General features: G+C 36.9%; 2 protein-coding genes across 2 annotated transcripts; one reads left to right on the top strand and one right to left on the bottom strand.

The window, feature by feature from the left end:
• Positions 1–626: 626 nt before the first annotated feature.
• Positions 627–2,316, bottom strand: LOC128196629 (uncharacterized). Its single transcript, XM_052878118.1, has 2 exons — positions 1,379–2,316; positions 627–1,215 (listed from the first exon to the last, which is right to left on the bottom strand). The coding sequence occupies exons 1-2, from the start codon at positions 2,314–2,316 to the stop codon at positions 627–629; spliced, it is 1,527 nt and encodes a 508-aa protein (XP_052734078.1).
• Positions 2,317–20,265: 17,949 nt separating this feature from the next.
• Positions 20,266–20,818, top strand: LOC128196628 (uncharacterized). Its single transcript, XM_052878117.1, has 3 exons — positions 20,266–20,430; positions 20,496–20,622; positions 20,673–20,818. The coding sequence occupies exons 1-3, from the start codon at positions 20,266–20,268 to the stop codon at positions 20,816–20,818; spliced, it is 438 nt and encodes a 145-aa protein (XP_052734077.1).
• Positions 20,819–22,839: the final 2,021 nt, after the last annotated feature.

Below are 22,839 nucleotides of genomic sequence, written 5' to 3'. Positions count from 1 at the left end.
AGAAAATTTAGAACAAGTTTATCCAAATACAACCTAACAGCTAAATTCAAATTTGATGACAGCAACAATTTAATGGCTACTGTACACAGTTATCAGTTGCAGTAGAAACAATATTGCACTTGTCATTTATCTTCAAATGAAAATAACTAATAAATAATATAAGATTCAATCAAAGTTGAGTATAACAGCAGAATTTGTGCTTCAAATGCACATTGAATATAACAGCAGAATTTGTGCTTCAAACTGCACATTGAATATAACAACAGAATTTGTGCTTCAAATGCACATTGAATATAACAGCAGAATTTGTGCTTCAAACTGCACATTGAATATAACATCAGAAATTGTGCTTCAAACTGCACATTGAATATAACAACAGAATTTGTGCTTCAAACTGCACATTGAATATAACATCAGAAATTGTGCTTCAAACTGCACATTGAATATAACAACAGAAACTGTGCTTCAAACTGGACATCATATTCATTGAACAGACAATACTTTGCTTCATCAAATAATACATCAGCACACAATACATATTGAAGTTTGTATCCAAAAAAAGGTGCTAGCCGAAACAAAGTACCAAAATACATATTAATAATAGCTAATGACTTTCTAAATCAGTTTTAAGGTGCTGTGGCAGTTGGGTCAGCTGGTGTTGAAGTTGTCTGAGGTGCTGTTGTTGATGGGTGACTTTGTTGGGGTTGTTCAACCTCGCATTGAGTAATTTGACTGGATTGAGTTGCATTTGGAGTTGTTGGAGCAGCTTGGGCAGCTTGTGGACAAGTATTTCTTTTATGTCCAAGCTCTCTACATATGCCACATCTCTTATGTGTTCCACCTTGTCTTAGTTGAGTGTCATCTTTCTTTAGCTCCCAAGGCTCTAATCTTCTTTTCTTTTTCGGTCTACCAGGCAAAATCCTCTTAGGTGGAGGCAACACATCAGGCATTGAAGTCATTTCCCATATATGAGCACTGTTGACTGGATATATCATTGGAAAGTATGTTTGTTCATAGGTTGACTTTGTAAACCAATGTGAGATGTAGTCTTCTCCATTGATGTTTAAAAATGTCATGGCAGTGAGGGCATGACAGCATGGGATTCCTGTTATACTCCATTTCCTGCAACTACAGTCCACTTTATCTATGTCAACAACAAACTTGTCACCAATGTTGGAAGTGTGTCTCACTTCAAATAATTTGAATCCTGACCAGCTGGAAAATGAAATTTGGATTCAAGTGAGTAAGTAAAGTAAAGAAATTAAAACAAATAAAACTTCATATTATGAAATCATACCTAGGTATCCAATATTTTGTGTTGTTTAATTCCTTTTGAAATCTTTTATAAATTTTGGGGCAAAAGGAACCTTCATATGACCTTATCTTCTCTCTATTTCTTGCCCATCTCTTCATTAGATACTTCCCACTTGGTCCACCCACTTCAACTTCCTCACTACGGTTACAGAAATCATCTTCCACTTCATCTCCATGGACACTAACCTCCACAAGATGATCTTCACTCAACACATCCTCTTCATCTCCATTCCAACTTCTAACATCGTAGTCATCATGTCCCCCATCCTCTCTCTCAGCCTCTGCCTCCACAAAATTATCACTGTCAGCCTCTACACCCTCTCCTAAAACAGCCCCAACATCCTCTCCCTCAGCCTCTGCATCCACAAAGTTATCACTGTCAGCCTCTACACCCTCCCCCAAAACAGCCCCAACATCCTCTCCCTCAGCCTCTGCCTCCACAAAGTTATCATTAACAGCCTCTACACCCTCCCCCAAACCAGCCCCAACATCCTCTCCCACAACCTCTGCCTCCACAATGTTATCATTGTCAGCCTCTACACCCTCCCCCAAAACAGCCCCATCAGTGTCTCCCTCAGCCTCTGCCTCCACACAATTATCATTGCCAGCCTTCTCACACTCTTCCTCACACTCTACCTCTACACGATTATCAGTGTCACCCTCCCCCAACATATGAACGTACTCAGGATCTGACACCATGTGTACAACATACAGGTGAGATTGACCATTCAAAATGGCAAGGTTGACCAGATCACATGCACCCTTGTCATCAGATAATAGTTCTAACCTTCCTTCTAACACAGTACCACCACCCACTGAATACCACAACTCTTTAACATTAATATAGCCCATCTCCTTCAAAATGGACATAATTTCAAAGTAGCTCCATCTATCTGGGTCAATTTTTAAAGTAGATGTTTGACCAAACTCATATTTAAATGACCCATCATTCACAAATTTGCCCCCATGGTGAAAGACCACTTCGACATCACAGTTAGGCATCCTAAACTAATATAAAAAATCATGTCAGTCTAACTTTACCCAAATAACACTACATTTAATTGACCAAAATAACACTACATTTACATATCAGGGTACAACACTTCCACAAAGCAATTTAAACAGACCATAAACAATTAAAACAAATTTGTACTGAACCCTAAACACAGCATAAAGATTGACTTTAACCTGCACAATGGGGGACCACACACAACACCCATAATGGGGGACAACAACAAACAGAGATAATAGTTTATGGGGGACCACAACAAAAGCAAACACACACACGAAGCAAACACACACACCAAAGCAACCATAAACCCAACGAAAGCAATGTACACGTACCTTCGAATGGAACCCACTTCGCACTTCCAAACACCCCACGAACAATGCGAAAAACGCTTCCAAATCACCAAACGCGTTCTGCTTTCAAAAGCCCCAATTGCGATTTTTCACCCTTCCTCAACTCAGAAACACTCTATCTCAAATATCTCAAATGCCCTAATTAGTTTTCGTTCACAAATACCCTAACTGAATTCTGATTTTAATTTCCCCAATTCAATAACCTATTTCCATGTACCCTAATTTTAATTTCATTGACACGTCATTACCACTACTATCACTCATTTGCCACGTTTTAATCCTCTAGTGCTAAATAATCAACCACTTAACACAGTTAGTCTGTATTTAACGGAGATGACTACATTGACACAAATTTTTCCTATGTTTAGATTCAATTGACACTTTTACACCACGTGAAGACGAAAATGAAACTTTTTTAAAAATGAGGATGAATTTGACACAATTCAACCAAACTGAGGACTAAGGAAGCAATTAAACCTAAATAATAATACAGTGAACTTGAAATGATATCAACTCTACACACAATATATCATTTATCATTTTTAGTAATTATAGATCATTTTATTCTTAAGATTAATCATCATATAAATAAATGTATTATTTGTTTTAAATAATTTCGTCATAGTTTTATTTTTTTTAAATATTTTAAAAAATTAAATTGCACTTAATTTCAATTCCTAATATGTGGAACTATTAAGTACGATGGAAACAAATCTAAAATATAAAAAATTAAAAAAAAATAATACCTTTGCTAATATACTAAGAGTTAAAGATATTTAAGTGGTGTATGGAATATCTTTTAAAACTAGATAATAAATTTAATTTTAACATATGATTTTTATGATAAAAATATCCTTTTTAAAGAAAAAGTTAGTTCTTACAGTAGACCTTGGTACATCTCTTTATATCAAACTAAATATTAATAGAGTCTAATTAAACTGTGATATAGGGTGAAGTGATACAAATAGTTAAGACAATTTAATATTTGATATTTATATATCTTGTGAATCTAATTATAAATATTTTGCTTATATAACTAAAAGCTAAGGATAAGGATCTGTCTCTGTCATGATAAATCTTTATAGTATCACGAGGTTTAATGTGAAATGGATTGATCTTACTCAAATTCTATGAGACGATTTGTTTAATCTCCGTCTTAAGAATTCAAAAAGATATATATAATATACTCATTCTTGATTGGAAAATTGAGAAAGTCATTTCCAATTATACTATTACTATTCTTGATCATCTAAAAAACCATTTTCAATAATTTTGTACTTTTCTTTTGATTAATTATTTCAAGAATATTATTTTAATAGTCTATTTTGAGCTCAAACTATATTTTTTTAACTACTAAAAATGTGATTGACTAGTTATGTTGGATAGTTATATTTACTTTAGCAAATCTCTGTAATTTATTTTGAAATCAATGAAATAGGTCAAATTTCAAAGAATATGAAAGTTGATAAATTTTATTTGGAAATAAGTTTTTATTATACAGAAATTGCTTTTATAGATAAAATTTCAATTGTTTCTTTTAATTAATAATGATGATGGTACTAAGAATAATTTATAGGTGTAAAAAACAAAATTTATCCAAAAATATGTTTAAATTTTTATGTAATTTTTTTTATGGTATAAATTTGAAAATGCTTCATAACACAGTTCTTACATATCACGACATTTTTTGCAAATTTAACTGGTATAGTATTATATAATCGGTCTGATCTTCGTTTTCAATATTGTTGTGGAGGGAAAGTTTTGAATATGTTCATTCTGCACATCTTATTTTAATTCAATTATCCATTCCAAAACCTTGAATAATTAATTTTACACAAACAAATAATTAAATTAAGGTTTAATCCTTTTCGACATTCCTATTTGTGTACGAATGTCTGAGATAGGTCCTCGTTTTCTAAAGTGTATCAAAATGGTCCTTAATTTTGAAAATTGATATCAATTGAGTCCTTTCCGTTAAGTTGGCTGGACGGCGTTAAATAAATTGATGAGTGGGATGTTGAGATGACGAAATGTTACTGACGTGGCATTGACCTGGCTTAATTGACGAAATGCCTCTATCTGGAACGCGCGCTTCTTCTGCGTGCTCATCTTCCCTGGCGAATCGGAACCCTAAAGCGCTACACGCAAAGTTCAATTCAGAGAGAGAAGAGATGGAGAAAGGGAAATTGGAGAAATCAAGAGAGGAAAGGAGACAAACCCTAGCGACGGGGCGAGAAGGAAGAAGCGATTGGGAAAATTGGGAATTAGGGTTTTTGAGAGAGAAAAGAAGGAATTGCAGGAAGCAAAGAATGAATGGGAGTGAAGAGCATGATGGTGGGTTCTGATGGGTTGGCGGAGATCAGAATCAACAACGATTCCAGGTCCGATAGTGGCAGGTCCGGAGGTGAAGAGCATGATCCTGGAGCCTGTGGTGACAAGGCAAGACTCTAGAAGTCCGAGGGCGACGGAAATGGCAGTGCCGGTGCACCTTGGAGGGCGAGTGGCAGAGGTGGAGTAGAATGTGGAATGGATGTCTTCTGACAGAGATCTTATTGTTGCCGCTCGTCCTTAACGCTCGGATGATTGAGATCTTATTGTTGTCGCTCGTCCTTAACGCCTGTCGCTCGTACCGCTCGACAGGTACGCTCGTCACCGAGCCTGTCGCTCAACAGGTACGCTCGTCATCTGCTCTGTCGCTCGTACCGCTCGACATCTACTCTTGGACGATCGGTCTTACCGCTCGATAGATTCAATTGTCTTCTCACTACCGATCGTCTCCTCTCTAGGACGATCGGTCTAGGAAGTCGCCGAAATCAAACTCCAAGCCAGAATCCCAATTCATTTCGCCACCATCTCCTTCATGCGAGCCCTTGCCTGACCGCCGCACAACCCCGGACCACCGTCAACCTTCAAACAGTGCCACCAGCCTCCGTCAAAACCGCGAGAACAGCCACCCAGAATCACGATCCTCATCGCGTCTCTCTTTGCGAGTTCGGCAATCTCGAACCACCATCATCTTCGCCACAGCACCACTGCAAACAACATCGTGCCACCGCACCGCCAGCCACAAGTCATCATCACCGTGCCACCATTCATTTTCCCAATCATCATCTCAGACCTGCATATCCAAAAACCCAATCCGATCTGAAAAATCCTTCGAACCCTAAACGCCGAAATCAAACTCCAAGCCAGAATCCCAATTCATTTCGCCACCATCTCCTTCACGCGAGCCCTTGCCTGACCGCCGCACAACCCCGGACCACCGTCAACCTTCAAACAGTGCCACCAGCCTCCGTCAAAACCACGAGAACAACCACCCAGAATCGCGATCCTCATCGCGTCTCTCTTCGCGAGTTCGACAATCTCGAACCACCATCATCTTCGCCACAGCACCATCGCAAACAACATCGAAGGTGAGGAGAGCGACGAGGGCGTGATCGGGGAAGTGGTGGTGGAGGAGGAGGAGGTCCTTCTTGAGGGAGAGCAGTTGGTCGTCGAGGGAGGAAAGATCGATGAGAAAGACGAAGGCGGGGTGAGGGGGAGGGAGAGAAGAGGAGGGGAGAGAAGGAGAGTACTCGACGGTGCTGTAGGTCCACGTGCAAATGAATTTGATCCACGTCATTAAAATTTGCTTCGTCAGCGTGCCACGACTCAATAAATTTAACGCCGTCCAGCCAACTTAACGGAAAGGACTCAATTGATATCAATTTTCAAAATTAAGGACCATTTTGATACACTTTAGAAAACGAGGACCTATCTCAGACATTCGTACACAAATAGGGATGTCGAAAAGGATTAAACCTTAAATTAATTATACTTTTAAGCATGTAAGACATATATAATACAAATGCATTGTAGTTTGAAAATTGTTTTATTACATGAAAAAACACAAGACTAACAGAAGTGAATTGTTGAAAGTAAAGTAGGTCTATTTTGATAGAATTAGGTCAGACAAAATCATGATTTGTGTAGCACGATTTTCAACATCATCAGAACATGCAGTCATTCTAGTACACAAAATCAACCCAGACCAAGGGAATAATTGTGTCTAGGGTTTTCAGAAAAAATTCCTATTCTGAAATCATGTCCATTTCTTAAATTCTACACCACCATTCGAATATACAATGATACCAATACTCAAATTCAACCCAGACCACGGGAATAAATGTGTTTTTTTGCACACATACTCGGAGGAAGCCCTAAAAGCAATTGTTTTCATCTGCGTAAGACAAGACTCATAGTTTGAATAACAATACATACTTAATTGTAGAAGGTAGTGTAAATTGTGAGCAAAAAAGTTTAAATTCTGTCTCTCAGTCGTTCCCTGATAGATGATTATTCAGAAAAGCTTTAGCCAGATTACTGAAACTCCCACTAATATCTTCGGCGGCTACATACCTTTTAATGATGTCAATAACTTCAGGCTTTAAAATCTCCTCCTTGTTAAAATCGTTACAGATATAATAAAGTGCCCCAAGTGCATAATTTACCTAAAACAACAGATAGATGCACTGTTAATGTACCAAATTGTAATTGATTCTTTTATGAAAGAAAAATAACTTTAGAATGTACAGGCAAATGTAAGGAACATTACTCTTCAAATGCAACAAAAAAAGAAAATCATAATGAGTTGTTAGTATTGTGAGTTGGGTAATTAAAAGAGTACCTACTATAACATATTGCTCTAATAGGTGAAAAAGTGCAGGTCTCAAATAATTAAATTTCATATAAAAAATCACAATTTTTTTCACACGTAAAAAAATATATTTAGTGATGGACTAAAAAACAAAATCATGCCTGTAAAGTTGAACTTATGGGAGGAAATGCTAACAGAAATATTTAAAATATGGATGTTAATGTTTTAGCAATTCCTTGACCTACAAGCTACATGATCTGCATCTTAGGAAACAAAAAGCAAGCACTTATTTATTGTAATTTGAGATAATATCTTTAGAATCTTCCTAATTAAAGGAAATAGATACATAATCTTTTATTTTATTTTAATTTTCTAGATTTCCTAATTTCCCTATTTTCCCTTTTAGGAGAATTAGATTATTACAAATAGAGAGTATGAGAATGTATTTTTTATGATTGAGAATAATAAATCAATCTTATTTTCCACATGGTATCAGAGCTTGTCTGATCCGCTTCCGCTATCTATGTTGTCTGCCGGCGGCCGGCCGCCATGGCTACCGACGGCCCCTTAAAAGTGTCTTCTTTAACATATGTTTTTAATGGGATCCAATTGCCCTAGTCAAGTTCTACCTTAGAATTCTAGCTCTTTCTCCAGCATTACCAACACATCTGTCCTTATGATAACAACTACACAAAACTGTGCTTCCAAAATCTGGCCTAGGTATAAGCTATACTTCCAAAGTTCAATCTGACCTAACTATAAGCTATACTTCTAGAGAGTTCAATCTGACCTAGTTATAAGCTATACTTCCAGAGTTCAATCTGACCTAGCTATAAGCTATACTTCCAGAGAGTTGAATCTGACCTAACTATAAGCTATACTTCCAGAATTTGTCTCAAAATGAGATTTCATTTCAGACCAGTAGTTGCACCTGTATTTTAAGTAATGCCCAAAGTTGGCATCTTCACTGACTTCCAATCAGAATCCACGTTCACTGTATTTCGTTGTGCACTGCCGCTCTCCACCGCCGGCCACCGTCGCAGTTTCGACCGGTGACTAGCGAATTTGGATCATCTCTTCGAGCGACAACCAACCGCGCCGGGAGACCTCTCTCGACAGGGAGACCTCTTTCGACGCCATCGCGTCAGTTCTTTCCTCTCCATTACGAAGGGTTCTCTATCTCTCCATTCGTTTCTATTTCTCGAGAAACAGTGCTTCGTTCCGTTGCTACCACAGTCGGCGCCGGCGCAATCAGTCGCCATCGTGACAGTCAGTTGTTGTAACCTCTACAGTTTGTCGTTGTCGGTTGTTTGTTGTGAGGGGAAATATTTTTCAGTCCTTGCAAAGAACTTCCTTCTTGGGCTAGAGTTTAGCCCATACTTCTTGTGATATAGTGTTAAGTATCACCATTTAGGAGTAGTCCAGCAGAGAACTTTGAACCTCCAACCTGTCTTTGGCCTTGTTAGAATTATTGGTTATTGTGTATGAGTTATGTGTGTATGAGTTGTGCTCAAGTGTGTTCCAACTAAGAGTGAGTTGGAAAGGAGTGTGGTTAGTTACTTTGTTTTCTATAAATGTAAGTGTAAAGGTGTTTAAGACCTCAAGTAATACATATTCCTGTATTCCATTTTAACATGGTATCAGAGCAGGTTCTCTGATCTCTTCTGGTGGTCTTTGCTGTCTGTCAGCGGCCGGCCGCCATGGCCGCCGGCAGCCCTTAAAAATTTCATAAGATCCATTTTCTCTTCTTCTTAAATCTCAACACCCAAAATCAAAGAGACCTAAAGTCTCCTAGGAACCCTAGAAAGACACTCCCTTTATAACAGTCAGTCGTCGCGAGCCGCAACCCAATCGACCGACCCTCTCCGCCGTAGCCAACCTCTATCCACCGCCGGCCATCGTCACAGTTTCGATGGGTGACCAGCGGATCTGGACCGTCTCTTCGAGCGATGGCCAACCACGTCAGTTTCGAAAGCTACTTCTCCCTCACGCGCCACTACGAGCATCAGATCTCTCCGATCTACGCCTGCCACCGTCACGGTTTCGACTGATGACCAGTGGATCTGGACCGTCTCCTCGAGCGACGACCAACCTCGTCAAAGTCAAGACCAGACTCCTCTTCATGCGCTTCTATGTGCCGCTTGTCTTCAACTAGTCTCGGGTGCGTGTTTGTCACGCGCCGCCTTCTTGTCAGCCACTGTCACAATTCTGACCGGTGTCCAGTGGATCTGGACTGTCTCTTCAAGCGCGACCTAACCCTGGTGGTCGCCGTCACGCGCCTCCTCTCTTCGGTAGATCTCGGACGCGTGTTCACCACGAGCCGCCTTCTCGACGTCGGCATCAAACCGCGCCGCTGCCGGTCGTCTCGCCATACCTCCCTCCTCTGTTCAGACCCTCTAGAGCAGCCATTGTTGCCATCTTCGTGTGTCTTCGTCTCCGCCGTTCATGGACCAGCACCTAGTCCTACCTTTTTCCGCTTTTGTCATCCTCCAGCTCTGCCGTAGGGGCTTTTGCCTCTGTGTTGTTGTTCTTGCCTTTTTCTCACTATATTTGCCGCTTTGTCAATTTCTTAAGATTGCAAAGCTTTTTGATCTTCGGACCAACAACTCTGATACTTCCAATCTCAGTCAACAATTTCACCATTTCTGCCTTGTCGTTCACACTGAGGGGGAATATCGTTCCAAGACAACACTGCAAAGGAAATGTTAGTCCACCATGGGTGTAGTCCCTGCAGTTTTGTAACTTTCAGCGACTACTGTTGATCCCATCACCCATCCTGCAAACCAAGTATGGCAGTTTAGCATGGGTGTAGTCCCTGCAGTTTTGTAGCTTTTACTACTGTTGATCCCATCACCCATCCATCATTGATGGGGATTCAGTGTAGTCCCTGCAGTTTTATAGCTTTCAGCCACTGCAGATCCCGTCACTCATCCATCATTGATGGGAATTCAGTCCTTGCAATTTGTCATTGTCCACCGTTGCTCTCCTTCATCCACTTTTGAAGATGAAGTTTCACAAGTTGTTGTTAGTTCATTGACATGTGATAACCCATCTCTGTTTGCCTCACACTCTTTAGGACAAATCATCCAGTTCAAAACCTAGTTCAATTATTCCAAGCTTGGTTCATACAATTTGTATGCTCCAGCCTAAGGGGGAGTGTTAGAATTATTGGTTATTGTGTATGAGTTATGTGTGTATGAGTTGTGTTCAAGTGTGTTCCAACTAAGAGTGAGTTGGAAAGGAGTGTGGTTAGTTACTTTGTTTTCTATAAATGTAAGTGTAGAGGTGTTTAAGACCTCAAGTAATACATATTCCTGTATTCCATTTTAACAAGCCTTTTGATGTCATCATAAGTCCCAATCTTTGGTGTTTTTGGTTTCTGCCAATGCCTTGTTGTAACAGCTCACTGAGAGTTGTTCTAATGTCTTGTTGTAATAGCTCACTCTGAGTTGTTGTATGAGATCGCCCGCTGATTTGGCTCATTCGATGTTAGGGGTTTCAGATTTGTCCCCAAGTACGGATTGGTTCTCACCAGTTCTTCCACCTTCACGTTCTGTCATTGACGTGTATATGTCATTCAGTCGTGAGGGAAAGAAAAGTTTTAGCTGCTGTAGGGTGGTTAAGTCCCTACAGGTTTGTTGTTGTTAGCCGCTGCAGGACAGTTCAATTCCTGCAGGTTTGTTGTTGTTCAGGCAGTTAAGTCTCTGAAGGTTTGTTACTGTTCAAGACAGTAAAGTCCTTGAAGGCTCATTGTTGTTAGGGCAGTTAAGTCCCTAAAGGTTAGGACAGTTAAGTCCTTGAAGGTTCGTTGTTGTTAAGGCAGTTAAGTCCCTAAAGGTTCGTTGTTGTTATGGCAATTAAGTCCCTAAAGGTTCATTATTGTTTAAGGTGGTTAAGTCCCTACAGGGTTGTGGCTGTTAGCCTTTGAAGGCCTCCCATATGTTACTCATGGAAATCATGTTCTTGAAGTTTTGTTGTTGTGCACCACTATTGATGACAATCCAGTCCCTGTAGTTTGTTGTTGTTCGCCACTGGAGGTCCTTCATTTGTTCTTGTAGTTTGTTGTTGTTTGTTGCTGCAAGTCATCATCCATTTTTTTATGGAAATCTCTCTCATCCATTGCTGTCCAAGTTGAAGTTTCATGGTGTTAGTTCGCTTTTGTCCATTGCTGTCCAATTTGGTTTATTGACGTTCTCTACAATTGAGTTTGACTATTCCAAGCTTGGTTCATACAATCTTGTATGATCTAGCTCGAGGGGGAATGTTGAAATTTGAGATAATATCTTTAAAATCTTCGTAATTAGAGAAAATAGATACATAATCTTTTATTTTATTTTATTTTCCTACATTTCCTAGTTTTCCTATTTCCCTTTTTAGGAGAATTAGATTATTACAAATAGAGAGTATGAGAATGTATTTTTTATGATTGAGAATAATAAATCAGTCTTATTTTCCACATTATTCTTACAGTGTTCCTAACTGGGCTTGATAAACATTGAATTATAGGGGGTATCCCACCAAACTCAGTTACAATTGCGGAATTGGCAGGATCTACACAAAAATTGTAATTTTTGTCAATAAGATAAACAATTAGACAAGCAGAAATAATGATATCACTAAAGATATAGTCACTAGAATTACCAACACACGAATTGCAGATCCCTCCTATACCAAATTCTACAAGCTTTTCATTGGGTTCCGTTAAGCAGTCAATGAAAAGTTCCAAAACATTAAGCTGCAATGTTATGCAAGTGCATTTAGTTAACGTTGTACAGTTTTTTCTGGAAAACAAACTGATAGGTCCTACCTGACGCAAGAAGTTGTAGTTGTAAGGATCATAGGCAAAGTTGGCCAAATTTGCCAAAATCTTCTCTCTTGTTTCATCTGCAGATGTGTTCTGAAACTGAGTCACCAATTCCTGAAACAAACATTATATCCATCTGGGTCCAAGAAAACCATCACAAGACATACAATTTATTGGTACATTATTATTGATTGCAGGTTAAGTGTTTATAGTTGAAAATGAGAGGAGGAAGAAAAACCTGAAGGAATTCCACTCTAGAAGTTCCATATCTCCCTGTCCGTTCTTGTTGCCTCCGGTCATTGGTGAACATGTATGCTGGTCTCTACCTTCTAGTGTCACCATTAAAAGTATAAAAGTGAGGAGAACATCAGAAAAGAAAATTTCATTTATAGGGAAATTTTGATAAGAAGAACAGGATATCCCCAATGTCATAAAACTCAACTTAGTATTCAACTGGGTCAAGGCGTGTATTATGCAGTGTATTGTGTTTTGGGGTGAACTCAATGAGGCTAGAACAGATTTTCCAGCGTTTAAAATTTATATGCATAATTGTGTATGATTATCAATTACCAATTCTACATCTCAGTTGAATCACTAATTTCTTAAAAACAGTAAAATGCAAGGAAAGGAGTTTTTGTGCATACATAAATTAGATGCTCTTGTTTTGCATTCATAGTCATATCCATATAACTTAAGACAGGGGACTCATGTGATGCATTTAGTTGTTAGAAGCGAGCCGCGTATACAGAAGGTTCCAAGAAAAAGGCAGAGTATTAGAAGATAGAATTTGGGCTTGCAAAATACCAGAGGGAGCATTCAATTCCGACAATAACCCTAAATCTTAACACTTTGCAAAATAGTATAATCTACTGAGCTCCATAGAAAATAAATTAAACGAGAAAGAGGATTGGTATTTATTGAATGAACATAGAAATCATAGAAACATATTATTGAATGAGAGGGCTTACCTCTCCTCTTACATTAGCATTACATTTATAGGGAAAGAAAGTAACTACCCATTTCCTTTCCAACTCACACACACAGCTCATACTGACAGCACACACACAACTCACACTAATCATTCTAACAATAATTCTAACACTCCCCCTCAAGCTGGAGCATACAAATTGTATGTACCAAGCTTGGAACCAATGAATTCAATTCTAGGTCCTCTTAAGGACTTAGTTAACATATCTCCAAATTGATCATTTGACCCAACAAACTCAGTACAAATTTCTTTGGACAACAATTTTTCCCTAACAAAATGGCAGTCAATTTCTATATGTTTGGTCCTCTCGTGAAACACTGGTTTGATGCAATGTGGAGAGCAGCTTGATTATCGCAATACATCTTCATGGTTTGAATGTTACAGAAGTTGAGCTCTTGAAGAAATTGCTTCACCCATATAAGTTCACTTGTTAGTGATGCCATAGCCCTATATTCAGCTTCAGCTGTTGATCGGGCTACTACATTTTGTTTCTTACTCTTCCATGAAATGATATTTCCCCCAAGGAGAACACAATATCCAGTAGTAGACCGTCTATGAATAGGCGAGTCTGCCCAATCTGCATCACAGTATCCAGAGACTTAAATGCTTCCTTTATCTTCATATAACAACCCTTGTCCAGGAGCCTTTTTTAGGTATCTTAGAATACGAATGATAGCATTCCAATGGCCAAGACATGGAGCCTGCATGAATTGACTGACCACTCCAACTGCAAAAGATAGATCAGGTCTTGTAATAGTGAGATAAATCAGTTTTCCAACAAGTCTTCTGTATCTTTCTGGATCGGAGAACAATTCACCTTCGCTTGAAACTAATTTTTGATTTGGGTCCATAGGACTGTCTATTGGTCTACAATCAATCATTCCTGTCTCTTGTAATATATCAAGAGCATATTTCCTTTGAGAGACTACAATTCCATCTTTTGACCGAGCTACTTCAATGCCCAAGAAGTATTTGAGGCTTCTAAGATCTTTGGTTTGGAAATGTTTGCATATGTGTTTCTTCAGTTGAGATATTCCAACAACATCATTTTCTGTGATGACTATATCATCAACATATACTATTAGATAAACACATTTCCCAAGAGATGTAGTACAATAAAAAACTGAATGATCTGCTTTACTTCGTTTCAAGCCAAATTGTTGAACAATAGAGCTGAATTTTCCAAACCAAGCACGTGGTGACTGCTTGAGACCATATAGAGAGCAATGTAATTTGCATACCATTCCACACTCCCCCTGAGCAACAAATCCTGGAGGTTGCTCCATATAAACTTCGTCCTCAAGATCACCATGAAGGAAGGCATTTTTTATATCTAGTTGATGAAGTGGCCAGTGACGAATAGCTGCCATGGCAAAGAATAGACGAATAGTAGTCATCTTGGCCACAGGAAAGAAAGTCTCACAATAATCAATGCCATAAACTTGAGTGTATCCTTATGGGAAAAAGGGGATGAAAATGGGGTTTCTGGAAATCTGGTGCGATTCTGCAGAATTCTGCAGAACGCGCGCTCGTCCAAATGGCTCGACCAATTAGTGGTCGGCCAAAATATTAGAGCGTTCGGTATTATGTTCTACGAACCTCAGCGTTCGTCCTTGGCTAAAAGTCAATAATATATTAGCCATTCGTCAAAACAATATTCAACATGATAATGTTCGATTTCGTCTTATTTGATCTCAAGCGTTCGTCCAAACAGTGATTATTCGGTCTTATCATATTTGATCTGTATAGCGTTCGTCTAAACAAGGTTTATTCGGTCTCCAGTATTCCATCTGTTAGCATTCGTCCAATTATTATTTGATCTATAACATTAGTTCAAATAGTGTTTTACTTTATAGTATTGGGTTTCATAATATTCGGTCTATTTGCGCTCGTCCAAACAGTATTCCATCTTTTAGCGTTCGGTCTTGGTTCTGTATTAGTAATTGTAAGCGTTCAGTTTTAATGAGGTATTCTCAGGTTTTGCTTGTAGCGTTCAGTCTTAATTTAGATTCTTAGGTTTGAAACTTATGCGTTCGGTCTTAGTTTAGTAGTGATTGTGACCGTTCGGTATTAATATGATATTCTTAGGTTCAAATCTTGAACGTTCGGTTTTGGGGTATTAGCAAGCGTTCGATCTTCATTTGATATTCTAAGTTTGAATCTTTTACGTTCGGCCTTGGTTTATTGATTAGTATAAGCGTTCGTTAGTAACTTGGTATTGTCGGGTAGTAATCTTGAGCGTTCGGTCTTACTTCGATAATCTTAAGTTTGGAATCTTGAGCGTTCGGTCTTATTAGTGATTTCATAGCGTTTGTCCAATGGTGTTCGGTAAATGGTGTTCGACAAATAGCGTTCGGCAGATAGCGTTCGGCAGATAGCGTTCGGCCTAATTATGGTTAATCCTGGTGTTCGGTTTTAGCGTTCGGCCAAATAATGTTGAATCCAATGTGATATTCGGTTTTGGGCGTTCGATTTGATAGTGGATGAACTGATGACGTCCGTCTAAATAGTGTTAGGCCTGGTGTTGGAAAATGGCGTTCGTCCAATAGCGTTCGTTCCACTATGTTTAGTGGTCGTCCAAATAGTATTCTACAAATAATGTTGTCCAAGGTTATTTTCTCTTGAATTGAATCATGTGTACAAATGTTTGGAATATATGCTGTGATGAGATGTATGTGAAAATATGAGAATGTATGAAATATGATAAATTACTGTGATGATACAGTTGTAAATGTAAATGATGTATGTGAGTATGAAGTGGACATCTCAGGGAGAGATGACTATAAGTGGTTATGTGGTGTCGTGGTTGTTCGGTATAACTGTAGTGAACTTAGGATTGGTCTGTCTATCCCTACACTCAAAGCATTGTTCATGCTCACATAGAGAAGAACAGTGTCAATGATGAGAGTAGAGGGAGATCCTCGTCTATAGCCTTTAATGGCAGATATAGGCAGGTTGGGGATTTACCTTGCATAGTGTTGGAGAGTGCCAGCAAAACTATGTAAGTGCAAAGACGATTGTTAGTTCGACAGTTATACAAATCCGGATGAGTCGTGTGTTGGGGATTTACCTTGCATAGTGTTGGAGAGTGTCAGCAGAACTATGCAACTGCAAAGACGACTGTTAGTTCGACAGTTATACAAATCCGGATGAGTCGTGTGTTGTGGCTTACCTTGCATAGTGTTGGAGAGTGCCAGCAGAACTATGCAAACGTAAAGATATGTGAGTTGTGGTTCAATGAGCATACTTTAATTGTTCCTTTATATGTATCTATGTATGGTGACATGAATTAACTGTATTATATGTATAACATACTTTTTATATTTAGTTTACCCTTGCATTGTTTGTGTTGTGTGCTGTTTGGGTATGTTACTTAAGAGACATTTGCTTAAAAAATTGATGAAAATAATGTCCGATTTTTAAAAAAATCCAATGTTCTGAAACGAAAACTGGAAAGGGAAAACATTGCTTTCTCGGGACTAGAGAGAGAACCTTATGATAGAAAAAAGAAGTTCCTAAAGAAATTATAGGATAATGGCATTTCATTTTTCAAACATATCCGAACAAACTAACAAGACGGGTGGGGACTTCATTATTTAATTTTAACTACAACTCCTAAAAATAGAAGCAAGCAAATGCTTTCTCTGCTTATTGACAAGTTGCTTTAATATGTTGAAATATCACAAGTTAGTTATAGTTTTCAGAAACTTTAACGTGCTGCCAATTAAAGTGAGAAGCATTCCTCATGCTGCCAATTCCTAACACACAGTGACTCAGAGCCCCAATTTGAATTGAAATTAAGCATGCTGGGCAGTTATACAAGGTCAGAATTATACAATCTCAGAATGTATCAAATCCAGTAAACATAAATCCCAATGGCGAAACACGAAGGACAAAAACGGGGGGAATCAAGGGAGCTCAGGGCAAAATCAGGACAACCACAAAACAATGGCCAAACAAAATCAGGGAAATTAGCACCCCAAAACAATCCGTATAACCCCAAAAACGAAATCAGGGAAATCAGGGAAAAATCAAGGGATAAATAAACGAACCTGTTCGTAGTGACCCGCCTCCTTGCTCTGTGTGCAAACCGTCACGCGGGCCTCCTCTCTTGATCTCGCGTGGTGATGGTCGCTCGCGGCGTGTTAGCGTGTGGCGGTGGTGACTAGCGTCGCGTCGCGTCGCGTTTTGTTTTGCTTTTGGTCTTTTTTGCTGCTTGTACTAGTAAATTTGGTTCACTTTTTGAAATTATAGGTTTTGCTATCACTGGTCCCATAGGAAAGGAGTGCGCTGATCTGTGGCGAAGATTTATATGGACATTTACATGATTTTAGTTTTTTTGTAATGTTAAGAATTTATATAATATATTATCTTTAATCTTTAATATTATTAAACTATAACTATAATATTATTATATTTTTATTATTTTATATATTATTTTAACTTTTTTATATATTTATGCATTAGATGAAATAATTATTTTATTTTAAAAATAGATTTAAAATTAAAATTAGATTTATAAAAGATTTAAGTTTCATTACAAATGGATTTAGTTATGGATTTGGATTTCCAATGTTACATATATTTGGATATGGATTTAAAAAAAAATCAATATAGTTTTGCACAAGAAGTAGACTTAGATCCAAAATCTGATCAAATTTTATTACCTATACTTAGGGCTGGGCAAAAATAATTGATTTGTACTGTACTATAGTTAACTATACTATATTATACTTAAAAAAACTGATCCACTTTTACTAAAAGTTCAGTATACTATTTTATGGTTTAGTTTTTAAAAACTGAACTTATAACAGTTTCGGTTCAGTTAACTGTGAGAATTGTATCTACTCTTTTCTCTTTTCTAGTTCCAGTTCAATTGTTTCGTCTTGCTAAGAAAACGTTAATATTAATAAAAGAAATCGTTCAAATAAAAAATTAATAATAAATTTTTTAAGACAAAATTTTTTTATCACAAATTTTTATATTTTTTTTATGAATAAACGTATATTACTTTTTAAATAATATTATTTTAAGTAATAAAAGTAAAATATATTTTTTTAAATTTAATTTTATTAAATGATTAAGTAATATAAATCATAAAAAAAAAGACTATATAAAAAAAATAATACTTTAAATATATTATATTCTTTAACATATTATTAAATATGTAAAAATATGTTAAAAAACTTTTAATGATATTAAAATGTGTGTAAGCGCACACTAAAATAACTATTTATTTTAAAAATCAACTTACTTTAAAATAAATATCAATATTATTATTTTTAAATGATAGTATTTTACATATTAAAACTAAAATATATTTTTTAACGTTAAATTTAATTAAATGAATATATAATGAAATATCATTAAAAAATAGTAATGTAGCAAAAATAATTAATATTATAGAAATATTATATTATAATAATTAATAAATATTAGTTTAATTTTTACATAATAAAATATAAATAATAAATAATTGATTAATAAAACAATTTTACGAAGAACAAAATAAATATAAATAAAAAATTATTTTAAAATAAAATAAGTAGATAAAAAGATAAAATGAATTATATACACATATAAAACAAAAAGAATATAAATAAAAAATTAAAAAAATAAATATAAAAGTAAAATAATATTCATGACAAAATAAATATAAATAAAAAAATAAAAAATAAAATAAAATAAAATAAATAAATAATAAAATAATTTCCATACACATATAATAATAAAAGAAATATAAATAAAATAGAAAATAATAATATCAAATAATTAAAAAGTTAATTTGTAAGACACTTATGAATAAAATAAAATAAATATTAAAATAAATTTCAATTAAAAAGAACGTGTATTGTTATACTATTTAGTTTAAAAACTAGTACAATTCAGTTTAAAAACTAGTACAATTCAGTTTAAAATTAGTATAGTTACTAGTTTAGTTTAAAATTAGTATAGTTAGTAGTTCAGTTTAGTTTATATTGTAGTTTAGTACAATTTAGTATAGTTCAGTTCAGTCCAGTTTGATAAAACAAAAAACAGTTCAGTTCAGTTCAGTTTGTCTGAACTGTTTTACAGTTCAGTTTAGACAAATTAGTTTTTAGTTCAGTACAGATTTTAGTAGTACAGTGCAGTTCAGTTCTATTTGCCCACCCCTACTTATACTACCACCTCATCGGACAATTAATGTGCAGACATATGCTGAATCCCGTGCCCTTAAGCTCCACAGTGTATAATCTATCATAGAAAACAGAGTAAACAATGATTATAGGTCTCAAAGGAACAAGAGAAGAACAACAACTGCATTTGACAACCAAATTGCAAAAAAAGGTGTAAAAGAAAGAGGCTGAAAGTGGGAATAGAGGGCAAAGTCCTTGCATAATCCGAGAAATTGTATAAATTGAGGTATAAATTAATAAATTGAAATGTTGGTTTTTAATAAAATAAGATTTATACAGGAATCATGGAATTAATTAGATAGAGTTGATTGTGGTGCATACAAATCTTATATGGTAGGAAATATTATTAATTGCATTAAAAAGATAGAATAATCAAATAAGAATAATTTAAAAGGATATTAAATGGTAAGGGTAGTGTGTGACTCAAGGTCTCGCCTTTAAACCAAGGATAGACCAAAACAAGAGTTTATTTTTTATTTCTTAGCTGACCGAGAAACATTGGGCTTTATTTCATTTTCGTTCTTTTCTTCATATTTTTTTTTGGTTTAATCCTTTTCGACATCCCTATTTGTGTACGAATGTCTGAGATAGGTCCTCATTTTCTAAAGTGTATCAAAATGGTCCTTAATTTTGAAAATTGATATCAATTGAGTCCTTCCCGTTAAGTTGGCTGGACGGCGTTAAAAAAATTGATGAGTGGGATGCTGAGATGACGAAATGTTACTGACGTGGCATTGACCTGGCTTAATGGTGAGTTTTTTAGATTTAAAAAAGTGAAATTTGTAAATCAAAACGCAACGTTTTGATTTTTAACATAAACAGCGAACGTTTTATGAGAAGGAGGAATCCCTAAATTGAAGAAATCCCCAAATTGGTTGACGAGAGCGAGGTTCGTGTTGGAGGTTGTTGACGTAGGTGGGTGGGTTTAAGAACGTAGTTGTTCGACGCAGGTGGGTGGGTTTAAGAACGTAGTTGTTCGAAGACGATGTCGAAGGAGCATTCTTGTTGTTCGTCGACATGCACTGTGTGGCAGAAGGAGAACCGTAATTTGTGTTCACCGATTTGCCACTGTGGACTGAGATGTGCGATGAGAACTGCTAAAACTTTGAAGAATCGTGGCAAGCAATTTTGGGGATGCTCGAAGTATAAGGTATGATTTATTTGACATTTGTATTATGTGGAAGTGTTTTTGAGAATCGATTGTTGTTTATACAGAGTGGTGCTGAAGAGGGTGGTTGCAACTACTTCAAATGGTTCAATGATGTTGTGGAAGAGGAAAGGGGCAAATGCTTGAAGTGTGAAGGAAACAAAGAAAGTTCGGTACACAGTGAAGAAATGGATAGTAATAGGAAAATTTTAGTTAAGTTTGAGAAATCTTTGTTGGTTGTTCAGAACTGGATGAAGGTGTTGATATTTTTGGTTTTTCTTTTATGTGTAATAAATTCAATTTGCGTATCAATGTTGATGAGAATGGGCTGATGGGTTGTAACCGTGTTGTACTTTTCTTCCATTTCAATGAAAGTCAGACTTCTTATTAGTGAAAACTTTATTTTTGTTATGAAATGTGATGAGTAAAAATAATGTTATTATGTTGAAGTTGTAATGTTTTTATGAGTCTAAAAAAATCTGCATTGCTCAGGGTCATTGTTTTATGAGTGTATATATTGCTATCATACACCTCCTCTGTGGACGAGCGTCCTATTCTCGCTGGCCGACCGTGCACTGAGCGTCGTCTGTGGACGAGCGTCCTATTTTCGCTGAGGGAGCGTTCTCTAATGCGTCCACACTGGACGAGCGTCCACATCTCTCTGAGCGAGCGTCGACTGTGCGTCGACACTGGGCGAGCGTCCTCTTCTGGCTGGACCAGCGTCCTCTCGTGTGTCGACAGGGCGAGCGTCCTCTTATCGCTTGGCCAGCGTCCTCTCGTGCGTCCACAGGGCGAGCGTCCTTTCGTTTGTTCGCTGGTCGACAAGCGTGCGCTCGGTGGGCGACGAGTTATTTACAAAACAAGACATCAAAATTATTTAGAAAAGAAGACAAAAAAAGAGGATTTAACATCAAAATTAGCATTATCAGCTGTGTAATAGAAAAAGATTACCAAAGTACTGTCTAATACAAAAAGAGCACCAAGTTGCTGTCTAATACAAAGAGACATTAAAAAATACATTAAAGTTGTTCATTTATCCCCTTAAATTGCAGCTTCTTCTTGATTTGATGATGGGATGTTTGGTTGAGTTGATGGGTTACTTTGTTGTGTTTGTTGAGAGTTGAAATCAGTTGTTTGTTGTGCTTTGGTGCAAGAAGTCCTGTTGTGGCCGAGTTCCTTACAAATGCCACATCTTTTCTTTAAACCACCCTTCCTCATTCTTTTGTCATCCTTCACCAACTCCCATTGCTCCAACCTTCGCTTCTTCTTTGGTCTTCCAGGCAAAGTTCTTTTTGGTGGAGGGAGAACATCTTCATATATGGTAATCTCCCACATATTGTTACCATTTATTGGATAGATAATTGAAGAGTATGTTTCTTCATATGTTGACTTCCTAAAGCAACATGGAATGAATTCCTCTGCATCAAGATTTAGGAATTTCATAGCAGCTAACGAGTGGCAACATGGTATGGCAGTGATTTCCCACTTCCTGCATGTACACAAATTTTCATCTAAATTGACTACAAATTTGTCACCGGCTTGGGACACATGGCGAACTTCAAAAATCTTGTTTGCTGACCAGCTGTAAAATCAAAACAAGAAACACATTATAATCATAAACCACTAACACATTTTAAAAGAAATCATAAGTGAACAAACCTCATTCTTACCACGGTATCCAATATTTAGTTAACTGAGACTCCTTCTTTAGTCTAGTCTTGATTTTTGGACAAATGTTCCCAGAAAGTGATTGACTTTTTGTCCTGTTAGTTGCCCATCTCTTCATCAAGTAAAGCCGGATTTCCTCCATCATGGTTACGATTGGCTTAGACCTTGTATGCACCATTACACTATTGAAAGCCTCTGACAAGTTGTTAACCAAAGTATCACACTGAGGCTTGCTGCTAAATCTTGATCTTGACCAGTACCTAGAACATATATATGTTCATCAATGTTACTGTGAATATTTGGCAGATTTTTAAGAATAGAAATTTAAATACAAACCTGGGAGGGATTTTTAACAAGTATTTGAAAGCCTCATCGTTAAGCTGTTTAATATTTCTCATTTCATCTTCCCATGCTTGTGGATGAGTTGTTGTAGCTGCCTTCCACATCAAACGCTTGAGTTGTTTTCCAGGGAATTTCTTTCTAAAATTAGCGTATAAGTGCCTAACACAGAAACGTTGATCAACTCCAGGCACTACTTCTTGTACATCTTGTAGTAGTCCCTGTTGAATCAAATTATGACAGTGTTGTTAGAGATATGATTTCAACCTCAAAGATAATTAACATAATCGGGAAATAGGTCATGTGCATTACCTTTTGCTGGTCCGACATGAATGTAAATGATGAACTTACTTCCTCCCCACCGAGATCTTCAACCAGAAGTTGAAGGAACCATTTCCAAGTATC

Source organism: Vigna angularis, chromosome 5 (assembly GCF_016808095.1).
Source record: "Vigna angularis cultivar LongXiaoDou No.4 chromosome 5, ASM1680809v1, whole genome shotgun sequence".
In the NCBI taxonomy this organism is placed as follows: Eukaryota; Viridiplantae; Streptophyta; class Magnoliopsida; order Fabales; family Fabaceae; genus Vigna; species Vigna angularis.
This window is presented reverse-complemented; position numbering and strand designations above follow the sequence as displayed.